This window comes from Pleurodeles waltl, chromosome 12 (genome assembly GCF_031143425.1).
Source record: "Pleurodeles waltl isolate 20211129_DDA chromosome 12, aPleWal1.hap1.20221129, whole genome shotgun sequence".
In the NCBI taxonomy this organism is placed as follows: domain Eukaryota; kingdom Metazoa; phylum Chordata; class Amphibia; order Caudata; family Salamandridae; genus Pleurodeles; species Pleurodeles waltl.
Genome location: NC_090451.1, coordinates 589,123,980 through 589,148,836, shown reverse-complemented (window position 1 = coordinate 589,148,836; position 24,857 = coordinate 589,123,980). Strand labels below are relative to the sequence as shown.

Sequence of the window (24,857 nt, the reverse complement as noted above, 5' to 3'; positions counted from 1 at the left end):
CAACGCTGCTGCATAATTTGGTCCTCTCTGCCACATAATTCCAGTAGCCCTGCATATAACTAAAGCAGTTCCATTTACCTTCTTTCTCGATCTGCAGCAAAAATGAAAATATTGCCATTATTTATTATATTTGTTTATATTATTTTGGGGTCCCCCCGAAGCTAGAGTGGGGACCCAGAGATGACTTGGCCAGAAAGAACACGTTGTGCTGACCATTTGGATGGTGGACCCATCGTCCGAGGACCACCACATGGTGAGTTATTGGCAAAAATATTTTACAAAAGGAATGCCCCACAAAGTATTATGGGGTGAGTTTCTGAGTGCAGCAAATATTGTAGTATCTTGACTGCAATGCTCAGAACATCTTCTAGAGGACACCACAGTAAAAATAACATTTGGAAGAAACATGGGAATGTAACCAGGTGGTCAGACCTAGAGGGCATAACCACATGAACAAAGAATGGCAGAAAGTAATGCAGTGCAATTATATATTTATCCTTTAGAGGGCATAGTGCCTTACAATTTTTCAGGCCTAGTGGCCTACTGTAATAATATTACAAACATGGCCCTTAAAAACACAAATTACACCCATGCCTAGCACAAAAGTTCCAGCCATGAGAGCATAAAAAGACACTGAATGGTGGAAAAGATTACTATTTTGGGGTCCCTTCGAACCTTATTTGGGAACCCAGAGATGACCTAGACAGATAGAGCATGTCGTGCTGAACAGTTTGATGGTGGTCCTATTGTTTTAGGACCTCTACTGTTTGAGTTTCGGGCCAAAATGTTTGAAAAAGAAATGCTCTGCAAAGCAAGTTTCCGGAATGTAGTAAATATTGTAGTGTCTGCTCTCCCGCTGTGCTGGGAGAGCAACATTGCGGACTTCTGTGTTTTTTTTCCTGTTTAAAAATGTGCCAGTTTGTATATTTTTTAACTGCTAAACTTGTACATTAGTGGTACTCATATAAAGCTGTCCTCCAAACGAGTTTGCGCTATATGAAACTTCAGGGGAAAAAAAAAAAAAAAAAAAAAAAAGATCCCCCTCCAGTTTGCAGCCTGTGAGCGCAGACAGCACAAAAAAATCACAGCAGCATGTCCAAAAACAAGGAAGAGGAAAAAACTACGTATGGAGCACGAAGCGAAGAGGCAAAAGAGAAAAGTAGTGTATCATACTAAGGTACATGGCCGATCATGCAATAATCCATGTAAAAGGGTCCGTCTCCAAGGTGGTAACAAAGCAGCCTCAGGGTGGGACAAATAAACATTTACCTAAGAAATCAAGAGAATTTTGAAAGGCAGGCCAAGGAACAAATGAAAATGATGGGCATGAGATGGGCACTGTGAAAGCCCACAATAGTAGATTACATGTCGAGAGACAGCGTCTGAGGGCTGCCTAAACTCGTCCTAAAAAGGACAATGAAACCTCAAGGCTATCTAGTAAGCCAGCAACCAGCAGTAGCAACACCCTGCAAGACAGACCTTTCATGGTAGAGGGAGAGTTAAACGACACAGCTCTAGAGAAGGAGGAGCAACTACCAAGTGACTTGGGAACAGACTCGGTCCCCATAGAACACCAGTGGGAACCAGAATAGCGCAATACCCAAAAGAATGGGCGGATATCACAACAGACAATTGGGTTTTAAACATGGTACCCAATGGCAGCTGTATAGAACTACCTCCAGATTCACCAAAGAAAAAAGTGTCAAAAAGCAGAACTTGTACAACTAAGGAAATAAGTGAAAGAACTACTCCAAAAACAGGTGATAGAAAGAGTTCCAGCAAAGGAGTTGAACAAGGGAAATTATTCACCTTATTTCCTGGTGCCAAAACAAGACCTCGCGTTAAGACCAATCCTGGACCTCCGGTTCATAAGCAACTCATTTGCATACAACACTTCAAAATGACAACGTTGCAAGAGGTAATCCCACTCCTGCAAAAGGTGGACTATATGGCAATCCTAGAATTAAAGGACGCCTACCTGCACATACCCATAAATCAAGCGCACATAAGTGTCTCAGATTTGTGCTCAAGAAGGTACACTATCAATTCAAGGTCCGCATAAAGTCTGCACATGGGTTTTTACTAAATGTCTAGCAATAGTCACAGGCATTCCTGAGAAGAAAGGGGAAACATGTTCACCCACATCTGGATGACTGGCTAGTGAAGGCAAATACAAAACAGAAATGTCAAAAGAACATTCTAACAGTGATCTGATCTCTAAAGAGACTGGGGTTCTCAGTAAACCACAAAAAGTCATCCCTTTAACCTGAACAGGCAAATATCTTCTTAGGAGCAAGACTGGATTTGAAGTTTGCACAAGCGTATCTGACTCAAAAGAGATTAGAGTCAATCATGAAACAAACTAGCCTTTATCAGAGGGGGCAACCTATGACAGTGAGGTTAGTCATGATGCTGATGGGCATAATGGCATTCCGCATCCCTCTCATAATCCATGCAAGACTGCACATGCACCCACTCCAAGAATGGGCATGCAATAATTGGTCACAGGCCACCGGAAGTTGGGAGGATCTAGTGGTTATAACAGCAAAGATGCAAAAAGAGGTACAGTGGGGACATCAAATAAACATAACCGTGAGGAGATCCTTCAAAACACCAACTCCATCTGTGACCTTAACAACAGACGCATCCCACAAGGGATGGGGAGCGCACAAAGGTACTCTAAAAATTCAAGGTCAGTGGAACAGCACAGATGCAATAAAGTACATCAACTTCCTAGAGATGAAGAATGTGCTGCTAGCCGTGAAGGCCTTTCAAACACACATAACAGGGAAAATCATACTGATTCAAAAGGACAATACAACAACAATGTTTTACCTGAAAAAACGGAGCAGGGCAAAGTCATTCATCTGAAGCAAACGAGCCCAAGAGATAAGGCAATGAGCAATGCCAAAGAAGATCAACTTGCAGGCATTTAACCTGCCAGTGAAAAACATAGAGGCAGACAGACTGAGCAGACAAGAAAGCAGCTCACACAAATGGGAAATAAAACAAAAAACCCTATAAAGAATCTTCTGGCATCGTAACACACCAACAATCGATCTGTTTGCAACAGCGGAGAACAAGAAATGCCAACTCTGCCTCCAAGTTTCAACACCACCAATCAAAAAGGAATTCCCTGTCACAAAACTGATCAGGGAGATTTGCCTACGCATTTCCACTGATTCCTGTAATCTCAAAGGTACCAGGGAAAGCCAGACAATCAGGGACAGTCCTGATTCTAGTAGCCCCACAATGAGCCAGACAAAACTAGTACTCAAACCTGGTCTAGTTGTCCAAAGTACAGATGATCAAGATCAAAGAGGAGCAAGACCTTCTCACAATGCAGAAGGGGAAAGTGTTCGACCGGGCACCAGCAACACTCAACCTAGCAGCTTGGCAACTGAATATATAAAATTAGGACACCTAAACGTGCCGTCTGCAACCATTGAAATGCTAAAGGAAGCAAGAAAGCCAACAATGAGACAATGATGTGCCGAAAAATTTACAAGATATTGGCACTGGTGCACAAAGAAAATGCTTTAGAAACATTATCAAAACAAGAAACCGTGCTAATCTACTTATTTGCTGGACAGTGGGAGTTTTAACTATTCATCACTCAAGGTCCATTTGTCATCTATTGTAGCTTACACCAGGGTAGTACCATGCAAATGTTTTTTTTCACTTCACCAGTGATCAAAAGGTTCCAAGAGAATAGCTCCCCCCAAGGAAGGCTCCAGCCCCCTAAATACAGAACTAACACAATTAATGACAAAACAGTTTGAGCCTAGGCAAAAGGAAGAACTCCGATAGATCACACGACTTAAAACTGCCTTCCTAATAGTAATCATATTGCTACGGAGAGTAAGCGAACTTCAAGCATTAACCATTTAGGAATAATACATGCAGATACACAAAGACACAGTAGTTCTCATGACAAACCCTCAAATCCTACAAAACTAGTTACCATGTTTCATGTCAATCAGAGCATTCAATTACCAGTGTTTCTTAAGAACCCACAAACACAACTAGAAAGAATCCTGCATACCCTTGATGAAAAGTGAGAACTAATGTACTACCTACACAGGGCTCGAACTCGACCCTTCTGGCTAGTGGACAAAGAATGGTGTTCTGCTCAGTCAGAAACTGAATTAGCAATTACAATGCCTTTAAATCTTATTCTTGTCACATTTGCTCTGTGTTCAGAGACAGAGGTCAAAAGTTAGTTTGTCTTCTTGCAATACAAATACTTTTCCTTGTGCCTGCAGAGTTCCAGGATTTTCTAAGGTGAAATGTCTGACCTATGTGAAATGAAAGGCTTTTGGTATCAGGTTTTTTCCTAACACACAACATTTATTAAAAGTGAGTGTTTAAACATAAACTGAGAAACACTCCTTCCCTGATGGCAGAGCTATTCGTAAACTAAGAGGCAAGTCATGCATGGATTATGTGTACCCTATATGAGGGCTATATTTTTTTATACATGGAGCAAACATTTAATGTATTTAATCAAACAAAAGAGTTTTTTTTTCTTTTTTTACAGCAGAAATGCTGAACTCTCATATTTGAAGGTGCACTCATATGTGAGAATGAAGAAAAAGACAACTGTAAAATACAATATTTGTCTTTGGTCACACAATTTGAGACCCTTTTCTGGGTCAAGTACATTACAGTTAGGTCGAGTAGATTATTCAAGCTACTCGACCTGCAGGTCTAGTAATATCTTTGAGTTTTCTTGGCCTGCTCCAAAAGACCAAGAAGTTTCGTAAGGGGAACCAATTATTTCTCATAAGCAAAATCCAGCAAGGGTTCACCCATTACAAAAGGAACAGTTGCACAATAGATTGTGGAAACAATACAAATATGCTACTCTATAGGTGGGAAGACACTGCTCTCTCACCCTAAAGTGCATTCAACAAGAAAAAAGGGCAACTCTTGTATTTCTAGAAAATGTGCCCATAGACACTTTCTGTGCAACAGCATCATGGGAATCTCTACACACATTCATCAAGATTTATTGTGTGGACATACAGATGAACAAGGAAGCTCAGGGGGAGGACACAAAGTATTACCGCACCGGTTTGCAAAGTCATCCTCATTTCACCCCAACCAGCCCAATGAAGGGGAAACTGGAACGTAATGTAATGCACAGAATGTGAATCCTGAAAAGAATTAATGCTGCAAAACTAAATGGTTACTTACCGGTAGACTTAATTTTGCAGCTTTAAGAGTTTTCTGGATTCACATGCGACTCGCCCATCTTCTCAGTAATGACAACAAGACAAACTGGTGGGGGAAGGTCTTACATAAGAATAGACTATTAAGAAGGGGAAAAACAAAAAAAAAAACAGAAAGAAAAAAGAATCTGAAGATGGCTACCAAGCACAGGAACTTGTCACACAAGGGATGTATCTAGCACCAAATGGTGGTCGATAATGCCCATGAAAAAAAATATATAGTAGAAAAAGATAAACAGGTCATTCTGGACCCAACCACTAGATGGTGGAATATTGCACAGTATGTGAATCCAGAACACTCCTCAAGCTGCAAAACTACTACTGGAAAGTGACCATTTTGTTTTTTTCAACCTTCCTGCACAATTTAAACACAGTGTTCTGGTGTTTTGAGCCCAGGGGCCACCTGTTCAGTGCCTGGAAGGCTCCAAAGCGATATTATAAAAAAAAAAGGGGTTTGAAAACTGTGATTTACACACAGAAAAATAAGACTGTGGGCCAAAAGAGTGATAAATATTATTATTTGTCAGGAGTTAGCATGCTAGGCCCTGTTTCTCCTATCCTCCAGCATCAAGGTGAAGTAGATTTACTTATTTATGGTCCTTTTGAATATGTCTTGATAATTGAAATCTCATCCAGGCTTGCACAGGTAGCCTTAAAATCTGCGTGTTCCCTAGGAAGAACACCTGTGCCAGCTCCTCACCCAACCTTGTAAAATACCCAATAAGCTTTGGTAAGTGATCTTTCCTGTGGCATAAAAAAGTCCTATTTGGCAATAACTGCTGAGAGAGCCTCTATTGCCCTTTTTGTATAGGGGTACAGTAATGATCTTTTTGGGAGGGGACAACTACACCCTGCTCATAGCAATATTTAAATATTGGAGCAAGGAACGGGTACCAAGGTGACCCCGATTTCCCGCCTGCCCCCACCCACCCAATGACTGAGATCAGAATTTCGTTGGGGTCCATTGCACTCAAGTACCAAGATTTCAGGATAAAAGTTTTTATCAGAGCTGCTGAAGGAGGCCCATATTTGCAGGTGTAATTGCCATTACAACATTCCCTCAAGATACATGTACCAGCCGTTTTATCATTGGTATTGTGCAGCTCATTTAAATATTGCAACCGTGTTGAGCTGCCAGTAGATGATGGTGTAGTCATTTTTCTGGTTTCACAAATGTCCTCTACAAAGGGCCACACATTTGGAGTGTTTTTAGAGATTAATACTTCTCTAACAGCAATCCATTTTGAATCAGCTTGTTTTTGCTTGTGGGCTGCTCTATACCGTTTTTTTCTTTTTCTTTAGGAACTTAAATAGTTTGCCCCTTACCGGAGAGTAAAACAAGAATTGGCACCTAATCATTCAGTTTATAAACCTACCTAGAAGGGTAACCTTTTTAGGGTCTTGATGGGGGAGGGAGTATGTGTCCAAATAAGTTGACTTAAATGTATTGGCCCTAGACAAATCTGTTTACTGCCACACAAATATTTCCATCCAATAGGAGTACTTTTTCTATGGGTCTAATATGCATGAATCTTAGAACCTCTGTGGGCTTACTGAGAAGACTCTTTAGAAGCCTGTTTAGAGCAACCACTCTATCCACGATCCAATGGGTACGCCCATTGCAGGTGTTCAGTAAGAGATGTGCTCCCTGTTGATTCAGTAGAGAGGATTCCTCCACGCAGATGTCTACTTTGAAAATAATAATGTTATGATCACTCAGCATGTTATTGATAACCCTAAAATTAGAGCCTAACTGAAACATTGTATAAGAGACAATGACATAACTATGGGCCTCATTATGACCCTGGCGGGCGGCGGAGGCCGCCCGCCAGGATCCCGCCCTCCAAATTACCGCGCCGCGGTCAAAAGACCGCGGCGGGTATTACGAGTTTTCCCCTGGGCTGGCGGGCGGTTCCAGTTAAACCGCCCGCCAGCCCAGGGGAAAACGACCTTCCCACGAGGATGCCGGCTCGTAATCGAGCCGGCGGAGTGGGAAGGTGCGACGGGTGCTACTGCACCCGTCGCGTATTTCACTGTCTGCAAGGCAGACAGTGAAATACATTTTGGGGCCCTCTTACGGGGGCCCCTGCCGTGCCCATGCCATTGGCATGGGCACGGCAGGGGCCCCCAGGGGCCCCGCGACCCCCCCACCGCCATCCTGTTCATGGCAGCTTTCCCGCCATGAACTGGATGGCGGTAGGGGGGGTCAGAATCCTCATGGCTGCGGAGCGCGCTCCGCAGCCATGGAGGATTCCAATGAGCAGCGGAAAGTCAGCGGGAGACCGCTGACTTTCCGCTTCTGACCGCGGCTGAACCGCCGCGGTCAGAATGCTCATTGGAGCACCGCCAGCCTGTCGGCGGTGCTCCCGTGGTCGGTGGCCCTGGCGGCCACCGGCCGCCAGGATCAGAATGACCCTCTATATGTGTTACTTTTGTAAGTGTAATTAGCCGTAATGTTGTTCTCAATTTGCCCACTGGAAACTCGTACACGTGACTTAGTTTTGATGGCAGAAGTCAAAATTGACTTTAAAAAAGTCCTGTGGTAAGCAATTCGGCCCTGCCAATTTTAACTTTCTGTATCACCTTCAGCAATGGTTCTGTGGTGTAAATTTGACTGGTAGATGACTCATTGTCTTGTTCAGTTTCCTTTGCCAGGATATTTGCTGCCTCATTTAAAGGTATCCATTCTTCTGAGAATGTTATTGAGTGAGACTACTGTTGAGCCATGGGATCTGCTGGAGTTTACATGTGTATAAAGAGTTTGTAGATAGGATAATAAGGCCAGTTCATTCATATTTGTATTGCAGGCTTTTCCGCTAACGTTTCTCAAGTGAATTTATGAGTTTACAGATGATATGTGGGTTCTTCTTTTTTTCTGGCGCCACACAGTTTGGCTCAGAGCTAGTCTTTGTAAAATTTCCTTACTACCCAGATTTCCTTTTTATACTGTCACCAAAGATTTCTAATTTTATCTATTTAACTTTCATCTTGGGGCACCATATTTAAACCTCGTAGTTGCTTAGAAAGATTTTTCTTTAGCTGCCTGAGAGTAACTGTGAAGCATGTGGCTTTGTTCTTCATGATCCAGGGGATGATGTTTTTGACTAATTTATTTGGGCATCCTTCATCAAGATTGAGTTCCTTCCACATATGTAGACAGCTTGTTATATTTCCAAAAAGCCAACTAAAGGAGTTGGTACTTCCACGTAAGTTTCCTCCAGGATAGTGATGTCAAATTTGTGCAGCTAGCCCCAGAAGTCAACTTCATCTAGCTTCTAGTGCAGACCCACTATGTTCCAGGAACATATGTTGATAGAAGGTTCAGGTCTTTCTGTGGGGTTGAAAGGGCAGAGAGGCGGCTTCATTGGGGGTGGGGGGACACAATCAGGCTGAGGTGTCAGAAGCCAAGGTGGTAGGCAGCCTAGCAGTCTTGCGTGTTATTACAGTTAATTGCTCCCCGCATGCTGAAGCAGATCATGCTGTTTTGAACCGCTGATCTAGATACACTCTTTGTAGTGGACAGTTCGGCACCAGTAGCATTATGTAGAATGGAGTACAGCTTCTCACTCTGGTTTATACCTTGCAGGATTTTCCAAGATGGCACCATACTAAGACGCGACTACGGCATACGAGTGTTGTTTTTTCCTTACTTGCCCTAAATCATGGTATTGAGACCTCATACTACATGATGCTCTGCTCTATATGAATTTTGCAATGACCATATACCACATGATGTTCTGTTTTATATGAATATTGCAATGCCTTGAGAAAGCCCTAGGTGGACTCACCATAGAGGGCGAAACACGTGTTGGATGTACCTGATCTGCATTTTCCAACTTTCTTCTAATACCTTTGAATAAATGAATAAAGACTATGCTCAGTCTGCAAGTTTAATTCAAAATTTGGAAATAATTGAACAAAATAATAAGTGAGATATCATTCTCAATCAGTTGTGGAAGTTTCTCTTTGAGGGGGATTTTGGTCCATACCACCTGTTTGAGGTCCCACCGCTCAATTTTCTCAACCTTTATAGTGCATTTACTTAGAAGAAAATCTGGACCTTCACTTTCCTAGGTTAAAAGCTTGCAGGATTAAACTTTTGTCTTGAGGGACAGCACTGAGCATGATGCTTATCCCTAGAATTGGAGGTCAACGTGGGAGGGTAAGCATACCCATGAAGTATTGTGACCTTTATCCCCCAGTCCCTGACAAATGTAACTAGGGTGGGTTTGATACACCGCGAGTCCCTTGGGGGCAGGAATTCGATAAACTGGATATCTGAACTTGTATTCAGATTGAAAAGGGAGCATGGTGATATTTGCTTCATATTCCAATATAGGTAAGGTATCTGGGCACTGACTGGATCTAATTGGTGTGCCTGTAGACGATTGGATACCGATTTGCCCTCTCTGGGTTCCCTCATCCTGAAAACGCAGGATGACTGTGTACCCCACTTCGCACTGTTCTGCACAAACCTCTGAATGTTTATTGTATTGTTAAGGTGTGTCCTGGGATGTTTCCTTGTTAAAGTCTAGTATAGTAACATCCTCTAGTTCACTCCTTGAACTTAGCTCGGTCAGATTAGGTGGGTTTGGGCTACTATCTGTTTATTTCCCTGCTCTGTTTGTAACATCTGGGGGCCTATTCAGTATGTGTACTATGGCCAGATGATCTGCTTGTGTTGCAAGTGGTTTATCTGTGTGTGGCTGAGCTTTTTCAATGATGGCTGGATTAGAATTGGTTGAGCTGGGCTTTGGGGCATCTCTTGCTGTTTCTGGGTTGACCTTGCCCTTATTTCTTTTGTCATCATGTCCTAAGGAGTTCTGAAAGAAATATTGTGCATTACCGTAATGCTCACTCATGGTCATGCCCTCTTTGCGTTGGTGGATTTATATGGGTGCTTCCAGTCGTGCTTTCACCCAAGGACTTAGTCCATCCAGCTTCAGACTGTATATCACCTCAGTTGTCTGTACTGTGGCAGCCGTGCAGTTAATGGTGTTTCATCCTTGGTCTGTGATGAGTTTGGTAGTACTGATGAGCACTGTGAAGAATCACCTGCCTTTAATTCCGTCGTCATTTTCTTTAGGGTTTGGACAGAGCTCTCAGTTTGTCTATGATGGTCAAGCAAGCGCAACTGAAGTAATTGAGAAAGCTTCTGGACTGTGCTCTGGAAAAAAGCAGGTTTAGTTTTTCTCATTTCATTTCAATTCTGGAAACAAAAGGTGTGAGAGTGTTCGTAAGGTCCACCTCTATGCCAAGCTTCGTGGAATGATAGTGTGGAGTTTTTACCACTGCCTTTAGGGTATTTAGCAAAGAGTCCCCGCACTTTGTAGTACTAGATGTCAAAATGTCTCTTGTCTGGTAAAAGATATCATTGTTTTCGCTACAGAGGACGGTTTCACAGAAGAGAATGATAAACGAGGCAAGATTAAATGTGGAGATTTAGACGGCGAAGCAACACTCCCAAAAAGTCAGTGCAGACCGGGTGAGCAGTACGGTCCAAATCAGACAGGCTCCTGTATTGGTTCAGAATTTGAAGAGCCAGACCTAGCGCACCCGTTGGGCTAAATTGGAGATGGGAACCCCCATTCTTATTGACTGTGATGGGCTGGCAACAACATCCACCTGGGCCTTGGTGTCAGTAACCAGAGCAGTGGGTAGCAGGTACTGTGTGGCTTTGTCTAGCTGGGTGTTCAGGATCCCCCCCCCCCACCTCCCCTCATCCGCTCCACCCCTTCCATGGTCAAAGGGGCAGGCACCCTCTGGGCCTTAGTCTAAGGGCTCTAGAAGACGCTGAAGTCCCACTCTGTTCTACTGCTGTTGACATGTCACAGTTAATCTTGTTAAACTGGCTTTAACATTATTCACTGTGTCAGCCAGGGCTTGTAGCTTTTTCGTGGCAACAATGTTGGTGGTTGTGGCAGGGTCTGCAAGTCTTTTTTTTGTGAACGCATTGCCTTAGCAAGCCTTCTACAACCTGTCAATGAAAAGACTTCTAGAAGGAAATCGGTCATTTAATTATACACCTTGAACCAACCTTATCAATGTATCTTAAAAGTTTTATCTGACTGGTAAAAAACTAAAAAGTACTGTACCTAGTAAATACTAGGTGTTATGAAATCTGTTGTCCAGCCAGTTTACAGAGGGAAAACAGATGTAGATTTACTCTACAAGAATTTTACAGAGACCTGCTTTATTCAGTTAGTATTCCCTGATCAGTCCTTGACAATGTAAACATGGCTTGTCTAACAAGCAGTCAGTTTTTTCACCCGTATAGAATGTTACAGTTTATCTATCCATCACTAATCAAGCAGGGTCTTCAAATAGTAAGACACTGATTAATTTATAGTTTACCTATTTGATTTCTAAAATTAAAGGTCTCCAACTTAATCAGTTTTTTTTTAATGAGAAATAATTATTTGAGTAGTGTGTGTTGTTATTCTGTTTGTATAAAATAAAGAAAAGGCGATTACAGTCCAAGGAGTATAAGATAGAAATTATGTTGATACACATAGAGTAAGGAAAGGTAGTATATAAAATTCCGACATAAGCGTCCAAGGCTAAATTATTGCAAATCTGAAATCTTCCTAGTGCACCTCCCTGAGTTGAACTTTTGTTGAGACTGAAATAAACTCCTTGAGTAGATGTATTGCGTGGATACTCATTGAGTAAGCAACTGTAATATAGTGATGCTAACAGCAAAAGGGTCTTAGCCAACATGGTCGTAAAATCTAAATACTTGTGGCACATTTGCCCAAAACGAACATTGCTTGTGACTGCAAGAAATCCCTGGAATGCACGAGAGCCATTTTGTGGTCAGCAAACCGGATGTCCAAAAGTATGGTGAAATTCACCCAAAACTATTTAACTGAACCTTACTGAATTCTGCAGAAATCCTAAATGGGAATAGGATGCATAAACCATTCCCCTTTGTTATTTCAATCTATAACGGAAGCTTGAGATGACACATCAAACTATAATTTGAGCACAATTAGGAAAGGTTGGTTTATTACGGCTGTAAAATTCTCTAGAGTGTCCCAAGTACTAACTTGTAATGGCAATTATTAAGTCTAGCAACACAAAAATTGGTGTCCTGTGATATGATAATATAATGTATCCCATTGAAGTACACCAAAAAAGACAAACTTTGCATGTAACTGTCCATTTTATTATTAATGGCACATGTGCAATGCATCATAGTCCATTAAAACTATGAAAATGCCCTAATTGTGCAAGCGTCATCTTGTAGTAACTGTTGACAAGCCATTTGGCGATACAAAATAATATAATCTGTCTATGGTTTACATTTATTAGAGCCAACACCATAGTGTAGTAGTAGATGCCAACTCTTCATATGTCAAAAAACACAAAAAATATGCGAGGCAGGCTGTTCATAAATGCCTGCAAGATGGATTTTGTGTAGGCATTAGTAGCATACTGACTATCTAGTAAAGCATGAATATCTTTGTAACTAAATATATAAGAATATTCCAGAACGGAACGCAGGGTATCTCAAAACCTTATGAAAAGAGCATATGCACTCATTTTACATACTGATGCTTTGAGGAACGACTTAAAATGTTTGAATTTATACAAAAATATGGTCACCCAGTCTCTTTAATTTTGGCGGAGTGCAAAGTGAAGGAGGTGGCTGCCACCCCTCACTTTCACTTACTTTTGTTTTCGTATAATAGGTCTTATGACTTGTTATTGGTTAATTATTATCATGATATTTTAAATTCTACAATTGCAGAAATTTTTGAGGGGTGGAGGATGCCCTTTATAGATCTCTTAATAAGATAAGGAGGAGACTTTTTCTTGCATGGGTGGGTGACTTCAATGTCCCTACGACAATAGTTATTTGTTAGTTGATGCACTTTAAACATATACCATATGGGAATGCCTTAAATTGAGTACTTGTTGCCAACGAAATGGTATTTTAACAGGGGACTTGGAGATTAGCGCATTTACCGTTGTTTATGGGCAGCGGGGGCTCTTTTATAGACCATATTCTGGTCTCTAAAGAGTTGTTACTGTCTCTGGTGGGGTGCAAAATGATAGCTTCATGCATCAGCAATCATAAATTCTTAACGCTGGGGCTTAGAAATTTACATTTATTTAAAACCGCTCAGGTACCCAGTTATAGTAGGGACAAAGGGGTTAGGGGTGCATTGGGGCAAAATTGACAAGGAGGCTTTTTATAATGATCTTTTATCACACAAGAAATCTGAGGTCAATTTGATCCTTCAGGGCGGCTCTGATCCTCATGAGGTTATTAGGGCCTTTACCACTCTTAAGGAATACATGGTAGACAAGTTGACTAGAACACCTAGTTGCGAAAGTATCAACCCCAAGTGGTTTGATGAGGCCTGTTCCGAAGCTCACAAAGCGCTGAAAATGGCACTCAATAAAAGCCCCCGAAATAAGTTTAGCACAGTGGAGTCCAGGACAACATATAGGGAAGCTATTATAACGAGAATTTACAATGCAGTAGCTCTTGGGTTTGCTTGAATTAAAGCTATTAGCGTTGTAAACTCCTAACCGGACTTTTCTTGCTACATAAAATGAAAAGTAAAACAGTTTCACATAAGCGAGTCGAGTGCCGCCATGAGGGCAAAGCAGACACACCAAAGGGAGCAGAAGTTTGCTCGCAGTGAAACATATCGGCAAAAGTGCAATTATCTGTGTAATCTGCAAAAGTGCAATTGTCCATGTAGCCGGCAAAAGTGCAAATATCCATGTAATAGGCTCAGTGTCATGAAAGCGCTCTACTAGTGCCCAGCGAGACCGTGCTGCCTACGAAAAAGAGAAAACTTAGTCCAGAAACCATACCGAAAACATGGAGCCTTGTATGTTTTCAGTAGTTGGCCGGTGCGTTCGAGGCGGGCTTAACACCGGAAAAGGCATAACATATGCATGCCTTTCACCAATTAAATCAAGTGAATTTTAAAAGGCAAGCCCACAAACCAATTAAACTGATGGGTGTGACAGGGCGTGGTTAAAAGCCCACAGAGAGATTACACCAGGGACAGAGCACTTTGCACTCGACCCTGAAAAGGAAAGCTGAGATGAGGAATGAGGCCTGGGAGGAGTTGACATGCAGCAGCGAGAGTAAAGACTTACGGGCGTGCTGGCAAGTTATGAACTCTCAGACATCTGTAGGGGATCTAACACCCAAAGTTGAGTGTTTGGTCTCAAAGAAGAACTGGGTGGTTCATTTCTCTGCCACTTTGGTCCCAGGCCACAACTGGAGCCTTTTCCCGATAAGGTGGCAAGTGCAACAAGTGACTCATCCGTTAATGATCTGTGTAGCTCAATTAATGGAGCTGATGTTACTCAAGCAATAGAGAAAAGTTCTGTTGATAAGGCTCCCAGCCCAGACCACATTCCTGTGGATGTTTATAAATCGGACTTGCAGTTTTTGGGACCCATAATTACTAATGTGCGGAGGACTGCTATTCAGGGCCCTTTGGTCCAAATGTGGGAGGAGGCCTCAATTGTGCCTGTATTCAAAAAGGGAGAAAAAGGCTGCCACATTGTTATCGCAAATCTTGCTTTTGGATAATACTGTCAAGATCCTGAGCAGGGTCATACTGGCGAAATTGGAAAACTGGACTGTAGAGAATCATGGGCTCTCAGACCTCCAGTTCGGATTCTGCCCAGGTCTGGGTACAGTTGAGCATCCTTAAACTTGTCACTGACAATACAGAAATATACTGAGGCTAAGAAAAGCAGTGTGCACCCTGCTTTCATGGATTTGTCCTGTGCATTTGATTCAGTAGACCCTTCTCGGCTATGGGGGATTATGGCCCAGGTGGGAATAGATAGTGCCATCATCTCTCTGCTTCAGAGATTACACTCACCAACAACTTCCAGAGTCCGTAACACAAGGCAGGGTGATCTAACTGAAGACTTTCCAACAATCTCTGGAAGATCTTGTTAAATTACAACCCCTAAGATTGCCTTAAGTTGGAAGGTGTTCAGGAGATTTCCTGGCTGGAATATGTCCAGAAGACTTTTGTGAGAGTCGGGTGCCCAGTTTCTTTTTTGTTAATCCGGACAGCCTGGCGTGTATCTCTGAGTGAAGTGAAAAAACTCTGCTTACAGTTCTTACTCAAGGGATGTTTCCAAACGGGTTTTTGAAGGAGGGGGAGGCCTAGCAAATGAGATGCCAGGGCAAATAGCACTTTATTTATAGGTCTTAGAAAATGAAAAACACAAATTTCTGTTGATCAGATTTCGGCTTGGCACATTTCACTTACAGAGGGACGTGGTTTTCTTCTCTCCAATCATGTCATTGTGAAGCCCCCACAGATCAATCAACACCGCAACTCACCTTATTTTGTACATTTCATTTGAATGAGAGAAGGTGCTTTTTGCGCCCATACTTGCAGGATGCTGGTTTTAGGTCTTATTTAGCAGCTTTTGCTCATCCGCATGATTTGGACAACTAAGAAGTGATTGTGGCAGTTTTTAATTTAATTTAATTTTAAGTGTTCTTAAATTGCGGCATTTTTATGCTTAACAGTTTTATGCTTTTATATTTAAAGTTTTAACGGTTTTATAGCTCGATGATTGTCTGGATGTAATTTAACGTTTATGGCTGATTTAAGCCAAATAAAGTATACTGATTGACTGGTCACCCAGTTAAAGTAAACTAAGACTCTCAAGAAAGAGCAGAAACAAAAACATAAAATAGCTGATGGGTGTGACAGGGCGTGGTTAAAAGTTTTGTTAGTAGAAATGTGGACTGGTGCATGGTGGTGCATTGGTTGAGCCCCATTTTGCAATGAGTTTATATTATGTGCCATATGTGGTAATGAAAACCTGAAAGCAAAGAACACGTAAACTATCAATGATAACAGAAGATGATGTGATGGACATGCTACTTAGATGCTACCTTGAAATGGGTAGACGTATATTTTGCTCATTGTGTCTAAAAAGTTAGCAGCTTTAGCTGCATATAGCTCCTTAATAGACAAACAGGTCTCTTTTTGTGACTGATCATGAACCTTCATCTTTTAGGACATGCTATGAGGCACCCAGTGCTGTTGTTTCTAGTACAAGAGTGCATCACTTTTGCTTCATAGTCCAAATAAATAAGGCATCAGATGGGGTGGCCTGGCTCTCTTCATCGCCTTCTTTTGCATTGTAACCCAGTGAGCCATCCAGTTATGTCTTATGCTATGTCTTTCTTTTTCAGACTTTGAAGCTAAGCAAATACAGTCGTGTATGGTTTTCAACAAGCGTGAATCCCTGATGGTACATATGGAGGCTGATGAGGAAGATGAGATTAAAGGGCCTTTGGTGAGTAGTGCACCGCTAAAACAGAAAAACTTTAGAAAAAAATCCTTTGCCTGCTTAATGCTTCTAAGACCTTTTCAGTGCCTTCCAGCTCAACTAGCAGCTTATGATGCTCCTGTGGTAAGGTGTGCACTGATCACAGGAGCATTTAATAGGCTGACCTAAATGGGCAGAGATGATACATCTGAACCTGATAGAATATGCAAGGGGGGCTAGGAGGATCACCTTTGACATCAAAGTGTCAGGTCCTACTTGAATGTCACTTTCTGTCTGACAGGTCTGCTGGGAATTCATATGACACTGGGAACACTCTTCAAAGATATCTCCCCTGTCACAGACAAATGTTGCCTTATACTTGGGCAGATCCCTTTGTTAGCCCTGCCAGCCTTTTGGGCCCCAAACGCCTAAGACTATTTCATATTATTGTGCACCAGCTTGTTGACTGCTGGGTTTACCTATAACATTTGTGGGGAGGGAACTTCAAAGGAGAAAAAGAGAATGCCAAAAACACCTTGTTTGTATCCACTGTGTGGGTCCTGAAAGCACAATTCTGATTTTGCCAAACATCTGTATGCGGTAAGCAGATTGCCTAAAATTGAATTCTAGTGATAGATGTTGGAGGACACTGGGGTTGCCATAACGATCCCCCCCCCCCCCAGCTCTGAACCCCAGTTCAATGTTGAGGTTGAGGTCATCTTGAGGGTTAGCCTCAGGACATTTTCCCCCATTGGATAGGTTGTCTCTAGTGGTTATTCTGAATCCCCTAGCTCATGCCAGGCGCTATGGGGCACATCCAGACCAACTTTGGAACACTCTTGGACCAATAAATCATTTAAAAAAATGTTTGTGGCTCCTGGCCCAGAATTACACACTAACAAGTATGATAGACTTACTTTTAATGAGAAAAGTTCTGTAACAGCTTATGCAAGCAAGCCTGTTTGTGGTCCCCCCCTAACTAGCAACCCTCAGCTTTACCCAGTCAAGAAGTGAATGGACTTGTAATGAGACTACTGAAAGTGTCATTCATTTATTACCCAGGCTCCATGCCTCTGGCTTAGAAGATATTGATTTGAGCATTTACATTGACCGTTACAGGGGTTCTGTTTTTTTGTCTCTGCTTCCTGCACCAAAAGAGACTTTTCTCAGAAAATGCCCAACACTTTAAAGTAGAGCAGGCATCTTTGTTGTCCAAGAAACATGCCTATTTCTGAGCTAGGGAAACTCGCCACATAGTATACCGCTTATTAATTATGTAAACTCTAGTTTGGTGGCATGTGTGGCGGTAGATACACATGCTCTGCATACTCCTGCCATCTAGTGTTGGGTCCAGAGTTGTACAAGTTGTTTTTCTTCAAAGAAGTCTTTTGAGTCACAAAGTCGAGTGACTCTTCCTTTCAGTGATGAAGTGCATGGACATCCACTCCATTTTTAGATTGTTTCCTCCAAGCCGCCAGGTTTGAACGTGTGTGCCTCAACTCCATGTTTCGACTCCAGTTTGGTTCTCTTCTCTATCTTCAACGGTATTGTTATCGTTCATGCTTTCTCCATCTGCGCCTCCTTAGAAAACTCTGCTGGTTTGATTCCATTCGCGTGAAGCCCTTTGGGGCACTGACTTTCAGGCCGACCTTTGTTGCTACCAGCCTGAAAATGTTCCGCTGGTAATGGAATGCGTGCCCTTTAGGTTCTGTATGCGTTGTCATGCGAAGTTACCTTACATGGACCAACATTCGGTGTGCAACTTGTCTGTCCCCAGACCCATGGAATTTGAGTGCGACACATGCAGATTCTTCAGGTCAAAAAAGACATTCCGCTACCGCTGGGCTCTTTGCCTTGCGATATCTCATAGAGCCATGGACGACACTCTAAACATTTTTGGTGAGGATCATGCCCAGGAGCAACCAACCACGAAAAAGAGGAAACCTTCTCTCTTGACGAAAGCTCAGGCTCTGTTCTCAAGGTAGATTTACAGAAACTTCCATCTGCTCAGCCCGTGTGTACTACAGCCACTGCCCTTCAGCTCACGCCGACTAAAAAAAACCTTCAGCTTCGACAGTCTCACAGTCTGAGGTCACTGGTTCACCACTGCTACCTGGCCATGTTCAAATCTGAAAAACTGTTCTAAAATCTCCGCCCTCGGGCCCAGCGCCGAAAGTACATGCCAAGTCAAAACCCTTTGATATCAACCTCTTTGGACTATATTTAGCCTTCGGCGCCAACTCGACCTTTGGTGCCAGCCAGATAGTTGACTTCCTCGATCTCAACGCCGACAGTGCCTCACACCTCAAAGTACAAAGCTTCAGGCTCAAACCCTCTGAGCCGAAACCTACAAAGACTTCCTCGGCCTCACTTTACCTGTTAAACTGATTTTGGACAAACTGGACACTCGACAAAGGAAAATCCCCATTCATGTGGGTACTGCCTGCATACGTGCCAAGGCTAGTTTTAATATGCCTTTTGATAATGAGCACTTGTTTGGTCCCCATGTAGACTCTGCTTTGGAAAATATAAAAAAAAGAACACAAAGACCGCTAAGGCTGTGGGAGCGCGACAAACACCTCCTCCCAGTGGGCCTTTTCATCGCCCAGCCTGCTGTGGGCATATAAGTATACCTCTGCAGAGGCATCCACCTCGCAACAAAAGCAGTCACAAAGCTTCTATACCAAGAGCTAGTATCATGGCTCATTTAGAGGCAGTAACAACAAGAGTAAAGGTAGGGGTGCCTCCCCTTGTGAAGCCATACCCTCCGGCAAACAGTGACTACTGTATCCTACCCCCAGACCACAAAACACCGATCGGGGGCAGACTGCAAAATTTCCATCCAACATGGCATTCTGTCACCACAGACAAATGGGTATTAGCCATTATCCAAGATGGCTATTGTCTGGTGCTCAATACCACACTGCCCAATATTCCACCTCACACTCACCGGTTAATGCAGGAACATTAAATATTACTCAAGCAGGAAGTCCAAGCCCTTCTCCTCAAATGAGCCATAGAACCTTTTCCTCTTCAACATCAGGGCTCAGGAGTATGCTCTTTGTACTTCGATCACCTTTCAGGACTTCATACCACTTCCTCAACAAAGCAACTTTATGACCTTTAGACCTAAAGACCCCTACTTTCACATACTAATGCACTCAGCTCATTGCAATTATTTACGAATTGTCATAGTGGGCAAACATTACCAGTTCAAGGGTCTTCCATTTGGGGTATCCACCGCACCTCGAGCGTTCACCAAATGCCTAGCAGTGGGCGCAGCTCATCTGTGCGGACAAAACGTCCATGTATTCCCTTACCTTATCCCCTATCAAAGCCAGAGTTCATTATCAGTGCCAACAACACACTCCCATGACCATAGATCTTCTCAATGGCTTAGGGTTTACTATCGATATCCCCAAGTCTTATCTGCAACCACTATAGGCTCAACCATATTTAGGAGCAATCCTAACCACACTATTAGGATTAGCCTACCCTAATCCCTCAGCAATTCAAAACTCTCAAGCAACATTTCCACCGTTTCAGACAAACCAGCAACTCACAGTGAGGAGGTTATGCGTCTACTGCGGATGATGTCTTCCTGCATTGGCATAGTTCCACACACAAGGTTCCATATGCTTCCATAACAGGAATGTCTAGCTCGTCAGTGGTCTCAGTCACAGGCTCAGGTGGAGGATCTAGTGTTGATGGACCACCAGACCCACATTTCTCTGCAATGGTGGAGCACCAACAGTCTGTTAAAAGTGCTGCCTTCTCTTGACCCTGTTCCCCACATCACTCTCACAACAGATTCATCACAGACTAGATGGGGCGCACACCTACTAGACATAACAGTGCAGGGTCTTTAGGATGCCAAAAACTAGAATGTCCACATCAACTACCTAGAACTTCAAGCCATTACAAACGTAGCAGTAGTGGAAAGAATGTCCAGCACAATAACCTTCCCACAAATGTGGCAAGTAAACAGAATAAAACACGAAATATGATGTAATACCACAGAAAGCACTCCTGCTGCAAAGAGATGCATCTAGATACACTGCTTAGGCAGAGACTGATGAAACATTCAATAAACACCTGGAGCACAACCTAAGTTTTAATATAGTAAATTGAAACCTACATTATTAGCAATAAAAAAAAAAATATTGACCATAATCTTTTAGTTGTAAAGTATCACTGAATTCTTTTTTTTTTTTTTTTAATATTGGCATGGTACAAAGATATTCAATTGGACAAACAAATAAGTGAAATACTTGTAATGAACCAACTAACCGTAAAGGATAGATCTATCCCTATTACAAGATAACAGTATCAACATGTAATCAAATGCACAGTTTTCCAGATATGTCCAAAACAGCTAACACTTGTTTTGTTTTGAGTGAGAATTCTTGAGGGCAAACAAAGAAATAAATTGATACTCTATGGACAAAAGTTATCATTGTCTAGTAGAGTGATTCAACTACTTTGGATGGATACAAGTCTCTTTAGTTTCAGAACCAAAAGTTTGGAAACGATCAAAGCTATGCTGCCATCAATATGTATGATGTAAAACAATTAGTAGGTGAAAAGCACAGAACCCCCTTGATAAGGAGTAATATCCCTGAAGTCAGGATCCTCTTCCGGGCTGAACAGCAATCGTAGGAACACCAAAAAAGTGGGCTCTACATCACAACATTCCCCTGTTAGTGGAATACCTTCCACTAACAGACAATGACTTTGCAGCCCTGCTCAGCAGGATGCAGCAACAAGTCCACAAATGGGAATACCTCCTACAAGTTATCCTACCATACTTCCAAAAGTGGGGGTTCCGTCAAATAGAGACGCTTTCAAATTGGAGTGTATAGTACAGTTAATACCTATGCTCAAGGGCACGCTGAAATCCACCCCTGAGAGGGTGTAAAGGTGCTAGTAGTATTGTCAGTGTGGAGAGAAAAATATAAAGCCCCACCAAACGACCCAGTCTACATCAAGGGCTATGTTCCAAATCCCACCATCCCCGAAACCTCCCACCCTGCCCTGTTGGTCCATATTGCCCCAAAAAGGCGTCTGTATAGGCTGCAGTTGATGCTCTGCCACTTGAAGAGGCGAGAAGGACGATGGATGCATTTGGAAAGATGGTAGCCTTAGGGTGCTGCTTCCACAGGTGTATATCCAACTCTGCCGGGCTCTTCTTCCTATATGAACTGTCACATTGGGAGGTGGTGTAGACGGTTGTAAAACACCTTCCAAAGGAGTCCAAAAAGAGAGGAGGTGGAAATGGTGTCAGAGGGCAAGACCATTTCTAACGCCAACATTTGTGCCATCAGTGACACAGCATCGTCCTCCTCAAATGCCATAGCTGGCTCCGCATCTCGGAGTTTAAATCTGAGGTCCAGCAGCATCTCTCCAACTGCCCATTATTTGGGGAACACCTCTTTGGCCTACAGGTTGATGGGATGCTGGAAAATGCGAGGACACAGAAATTGGAAAAGAAATGGGTGCCCTACGGACTCCAGCTGCTAGGCACTCCTTTTGGAAACAACCTAGGGAAGGCGCCAAAGCCACTTTCCCCGATCAGCACCAACTTATCAGAGACAGCCGCAGTTCTTTTACCAGTAGGTAGGAAGGGGGTTACAACTGGGTTGAAAACAGCACGGGTAGGGGTAGAGGCAGCTTTGGTAAAGGGGACCCGGGCCTGATTATGAGTCTCGCCGTCTGAAAACCGCCAGACTCCCATTGAACATCGGACTGCCGCGGCTGTAGCGGTCTGACTGCCACATTACAAGTTGGCAGTAGGTGCCACCAAAGGCCCGCCGTCACCGCCAGGATCTCTGCTCTGCAGACCGTATGCATTTCAAGAGTGGAAGGTTGGCCCCGTTTGTGACGGCATTGGACTCGGCGCCATGAGGAGCCGTGTCCAGGGCTGCCACTTGTTTTCCACTGGGCTGACCAGCCGAAGCTTTGATTTCCGCCGGTCAGCCCAGTGGAAACTCCTAATAGGCAGGTGGTGAGACCGCCAGCTCCACGGCAGTCTCCTCACTACAGGTATGGTGGTTGCGTTTACCAACCGCCAAATTTGTAATCGGGCCCTTGATCTCTAAACGTTGCCTTGCCTCCCCGACCTCATGTCACCTGTCGGGGGTAGATTGCAAGGTTTCCTCTTCAATTGGGAGGAAATCTTGTCAGATGAGTGGGTTGTGGCAGTAAATCACCACAGATACTGCCTAGAACTTATTGCAACCCTTCCAAAAGTGTCAATTTTCTTTACTTCCTCATTCCCAAGGAGGGCAGCTCCCTCTACCCAGTCCTGGACCCCTCAACAAATATATCCTATCAGAACATTTTCACATGACAACGCTACAAGATGTCACCCTTTTGCTTCAACATGGTGACTACATGACTGCATTACACCTCAGGGCTGCCTACTTTCATATATTCATCCATCCGGCCACTTTTGTTACATTCATTTTGTGGTGAGTGGACAACACTACCACTTCAGAGTACTTCCCTTCTGGATTACCACCTCTCCAAGATTGTTCGGAGTGCCTTGCAGTAGTTGCAGCTCATTTACAGAGGGAGGGTACTCGTGGCTTCATCTGTCTCAGTTAGCTGATCAAGAGCGCAGGCAGCAATGGCCAGTGCTTAATTTGTGACATAATAAGTGCTGGGGCTCAAAGTTTTTCTCAAAAGCTCGTTACCAGTGCTTCTGACATTTGTCGGCTACCACCAAACCCTCCCTGACCCTTTATTTTACTTTTACAGGTTCTGTTTCATTCCTACTTTCTCCACTTATCTCTGTTTTCCAGTCTTTCTCTTCCTCCATCTGTACACCTTTTCTGCCTTTATCTCTCATTCTGTACCAGTCCCCAATAGTGAGTGCTGGTGGCCACCGCCTCCAACCATCAGTTCAAATTAAGCCCTGGCAATGGAAGTCCTGATGACAGTGTGGGCCTTTACTTTGGCTCACCCTTCCTTGCTGCTTTCACAAAAGTAAGCAGCCCTCGATATAGCTACACTAATCAATTATGCAATAAAAGCACCCCCATATTGTTCATTTGTTACTAGAGCTATAAGCTGGACATTACTTAGGGAAAGAAAGTGCTGTTGAAATTATGACTAGGAGATGAGTTTGGTTATCGCTGTTAGTGTCACTATTATGGAATCGGTTTACTTTTTACAAATTGACCACATCACTTAAAGAATTTCAGTGGCAAAACTAAGCCGCAGCTTCTAGCAGCAAAGAACTGGCTTAACCTTCTTTGTGGTACCTCTGGGGGAAAAGGACGTGAAATCAGGCAATGTTACTAGGGCAGATAGAGTGTACCTTTCTTTTATTTTGTCATGCTCTGTTGCGTCAGTGAAGCAGAATTTAATCCATTTGTTCCACTTTTAAAACTGAAGTCCCCCCAAATTACACAAGCAGACCACCTCAGACTCTATTATGGTTGCTTTTGCCCAGACAGTTAATTAGCTGTAGCCTACCATGTCCTGAAGGGAGGAGATGCAGATCTCCCATAACTAGTGAGTAGCAACAATGGAGGACGAGGCACAAGCAAAGCTGTGCACAATCCATATAGTATTAGGGTAGCTAATCATGTCTCATTTTTATCCAACAGGACAAAGCATCTGGGAATTTTAGTCTCACTTTTCCCATTTTACCATGTATAATTAGAGATCAGTGATAAGCTGTTACTGGATGAAAGCCACTTTCATAACATCATGCTAGTAAGACAACTTTACATTAAACTGAGGTAAGGAATGCATCAGAAGTCAGAGGGATGTGTTTTTTGCAGGAACCTTCTTGTCACATGTCACAACAGCATCATAGATGCCGTGGAACTGCAAAACCTTGTAAGGAAAGGTAGCTACACGATTCCAAGGAATTGGGCAAAGTATTTCAAGGACCTAAAAGGAGGGAAAAAGCTTTACAAGTGAATGAAATGGTAGAGAGATTACAGGAGGAACATGGTAGAAGTGGATGCTGCTGCATGTGTCCAGAGGGAGGGATCACATAGGAATCTGAAAGTAGAGTGCTGCAAGCTCCCATCAGGAATTCAAAGAGAGAGACATTGCTGAAGATCCCTCTATCTAAGTAAAATAACAATGAGAAATGTGAATATGCCTGCGCCAGGAGAGATGGAGTGAGCTGTCTATGTCGGAAGAAATGAAAGAGATGTTACTAAATAAAATAACGTATATTGCTATAGGAGCCTGTAAACTGGAATGATAACAGAATTAGAGTGTCTTGAAGGCTTTTTTTCAAAGACACGCTACTTTTCCATTCTTGGGCTTTGCTTTGACTTATCAGTGTATTCGGAGAGTGGCAGTGTTTGTTGACATTAATTG

The 24,857-nt window shown here is 43.0% G+C and overlaps 1 protein-coding gene across 2 annotated transcripts in view; it reads left to right on the top strand.

The window, feature by feature from the left end:
* The window catches only part of POLR1H (RNA polymerase I subunit H), a 156,724-nt gene that overhangs the window by 57,022 nt on the left and 74,845 nt on the right, over nucleotides 1-24,857 (top strand). For both annotated transcript variants that reach the window (XM_069217761.1, XM_069217762.1), the window contains exon 3: nucleotides 16,438-16,541. In XM_069217761.1, the coding sequence (XP_069073862.1) occupies nucleotides 16,438-16,541 (104 nt within the window). The remainder of the gene's footprint in view (nucleotides 1-16,437; nucleotides 16,542-24,857) is intronic.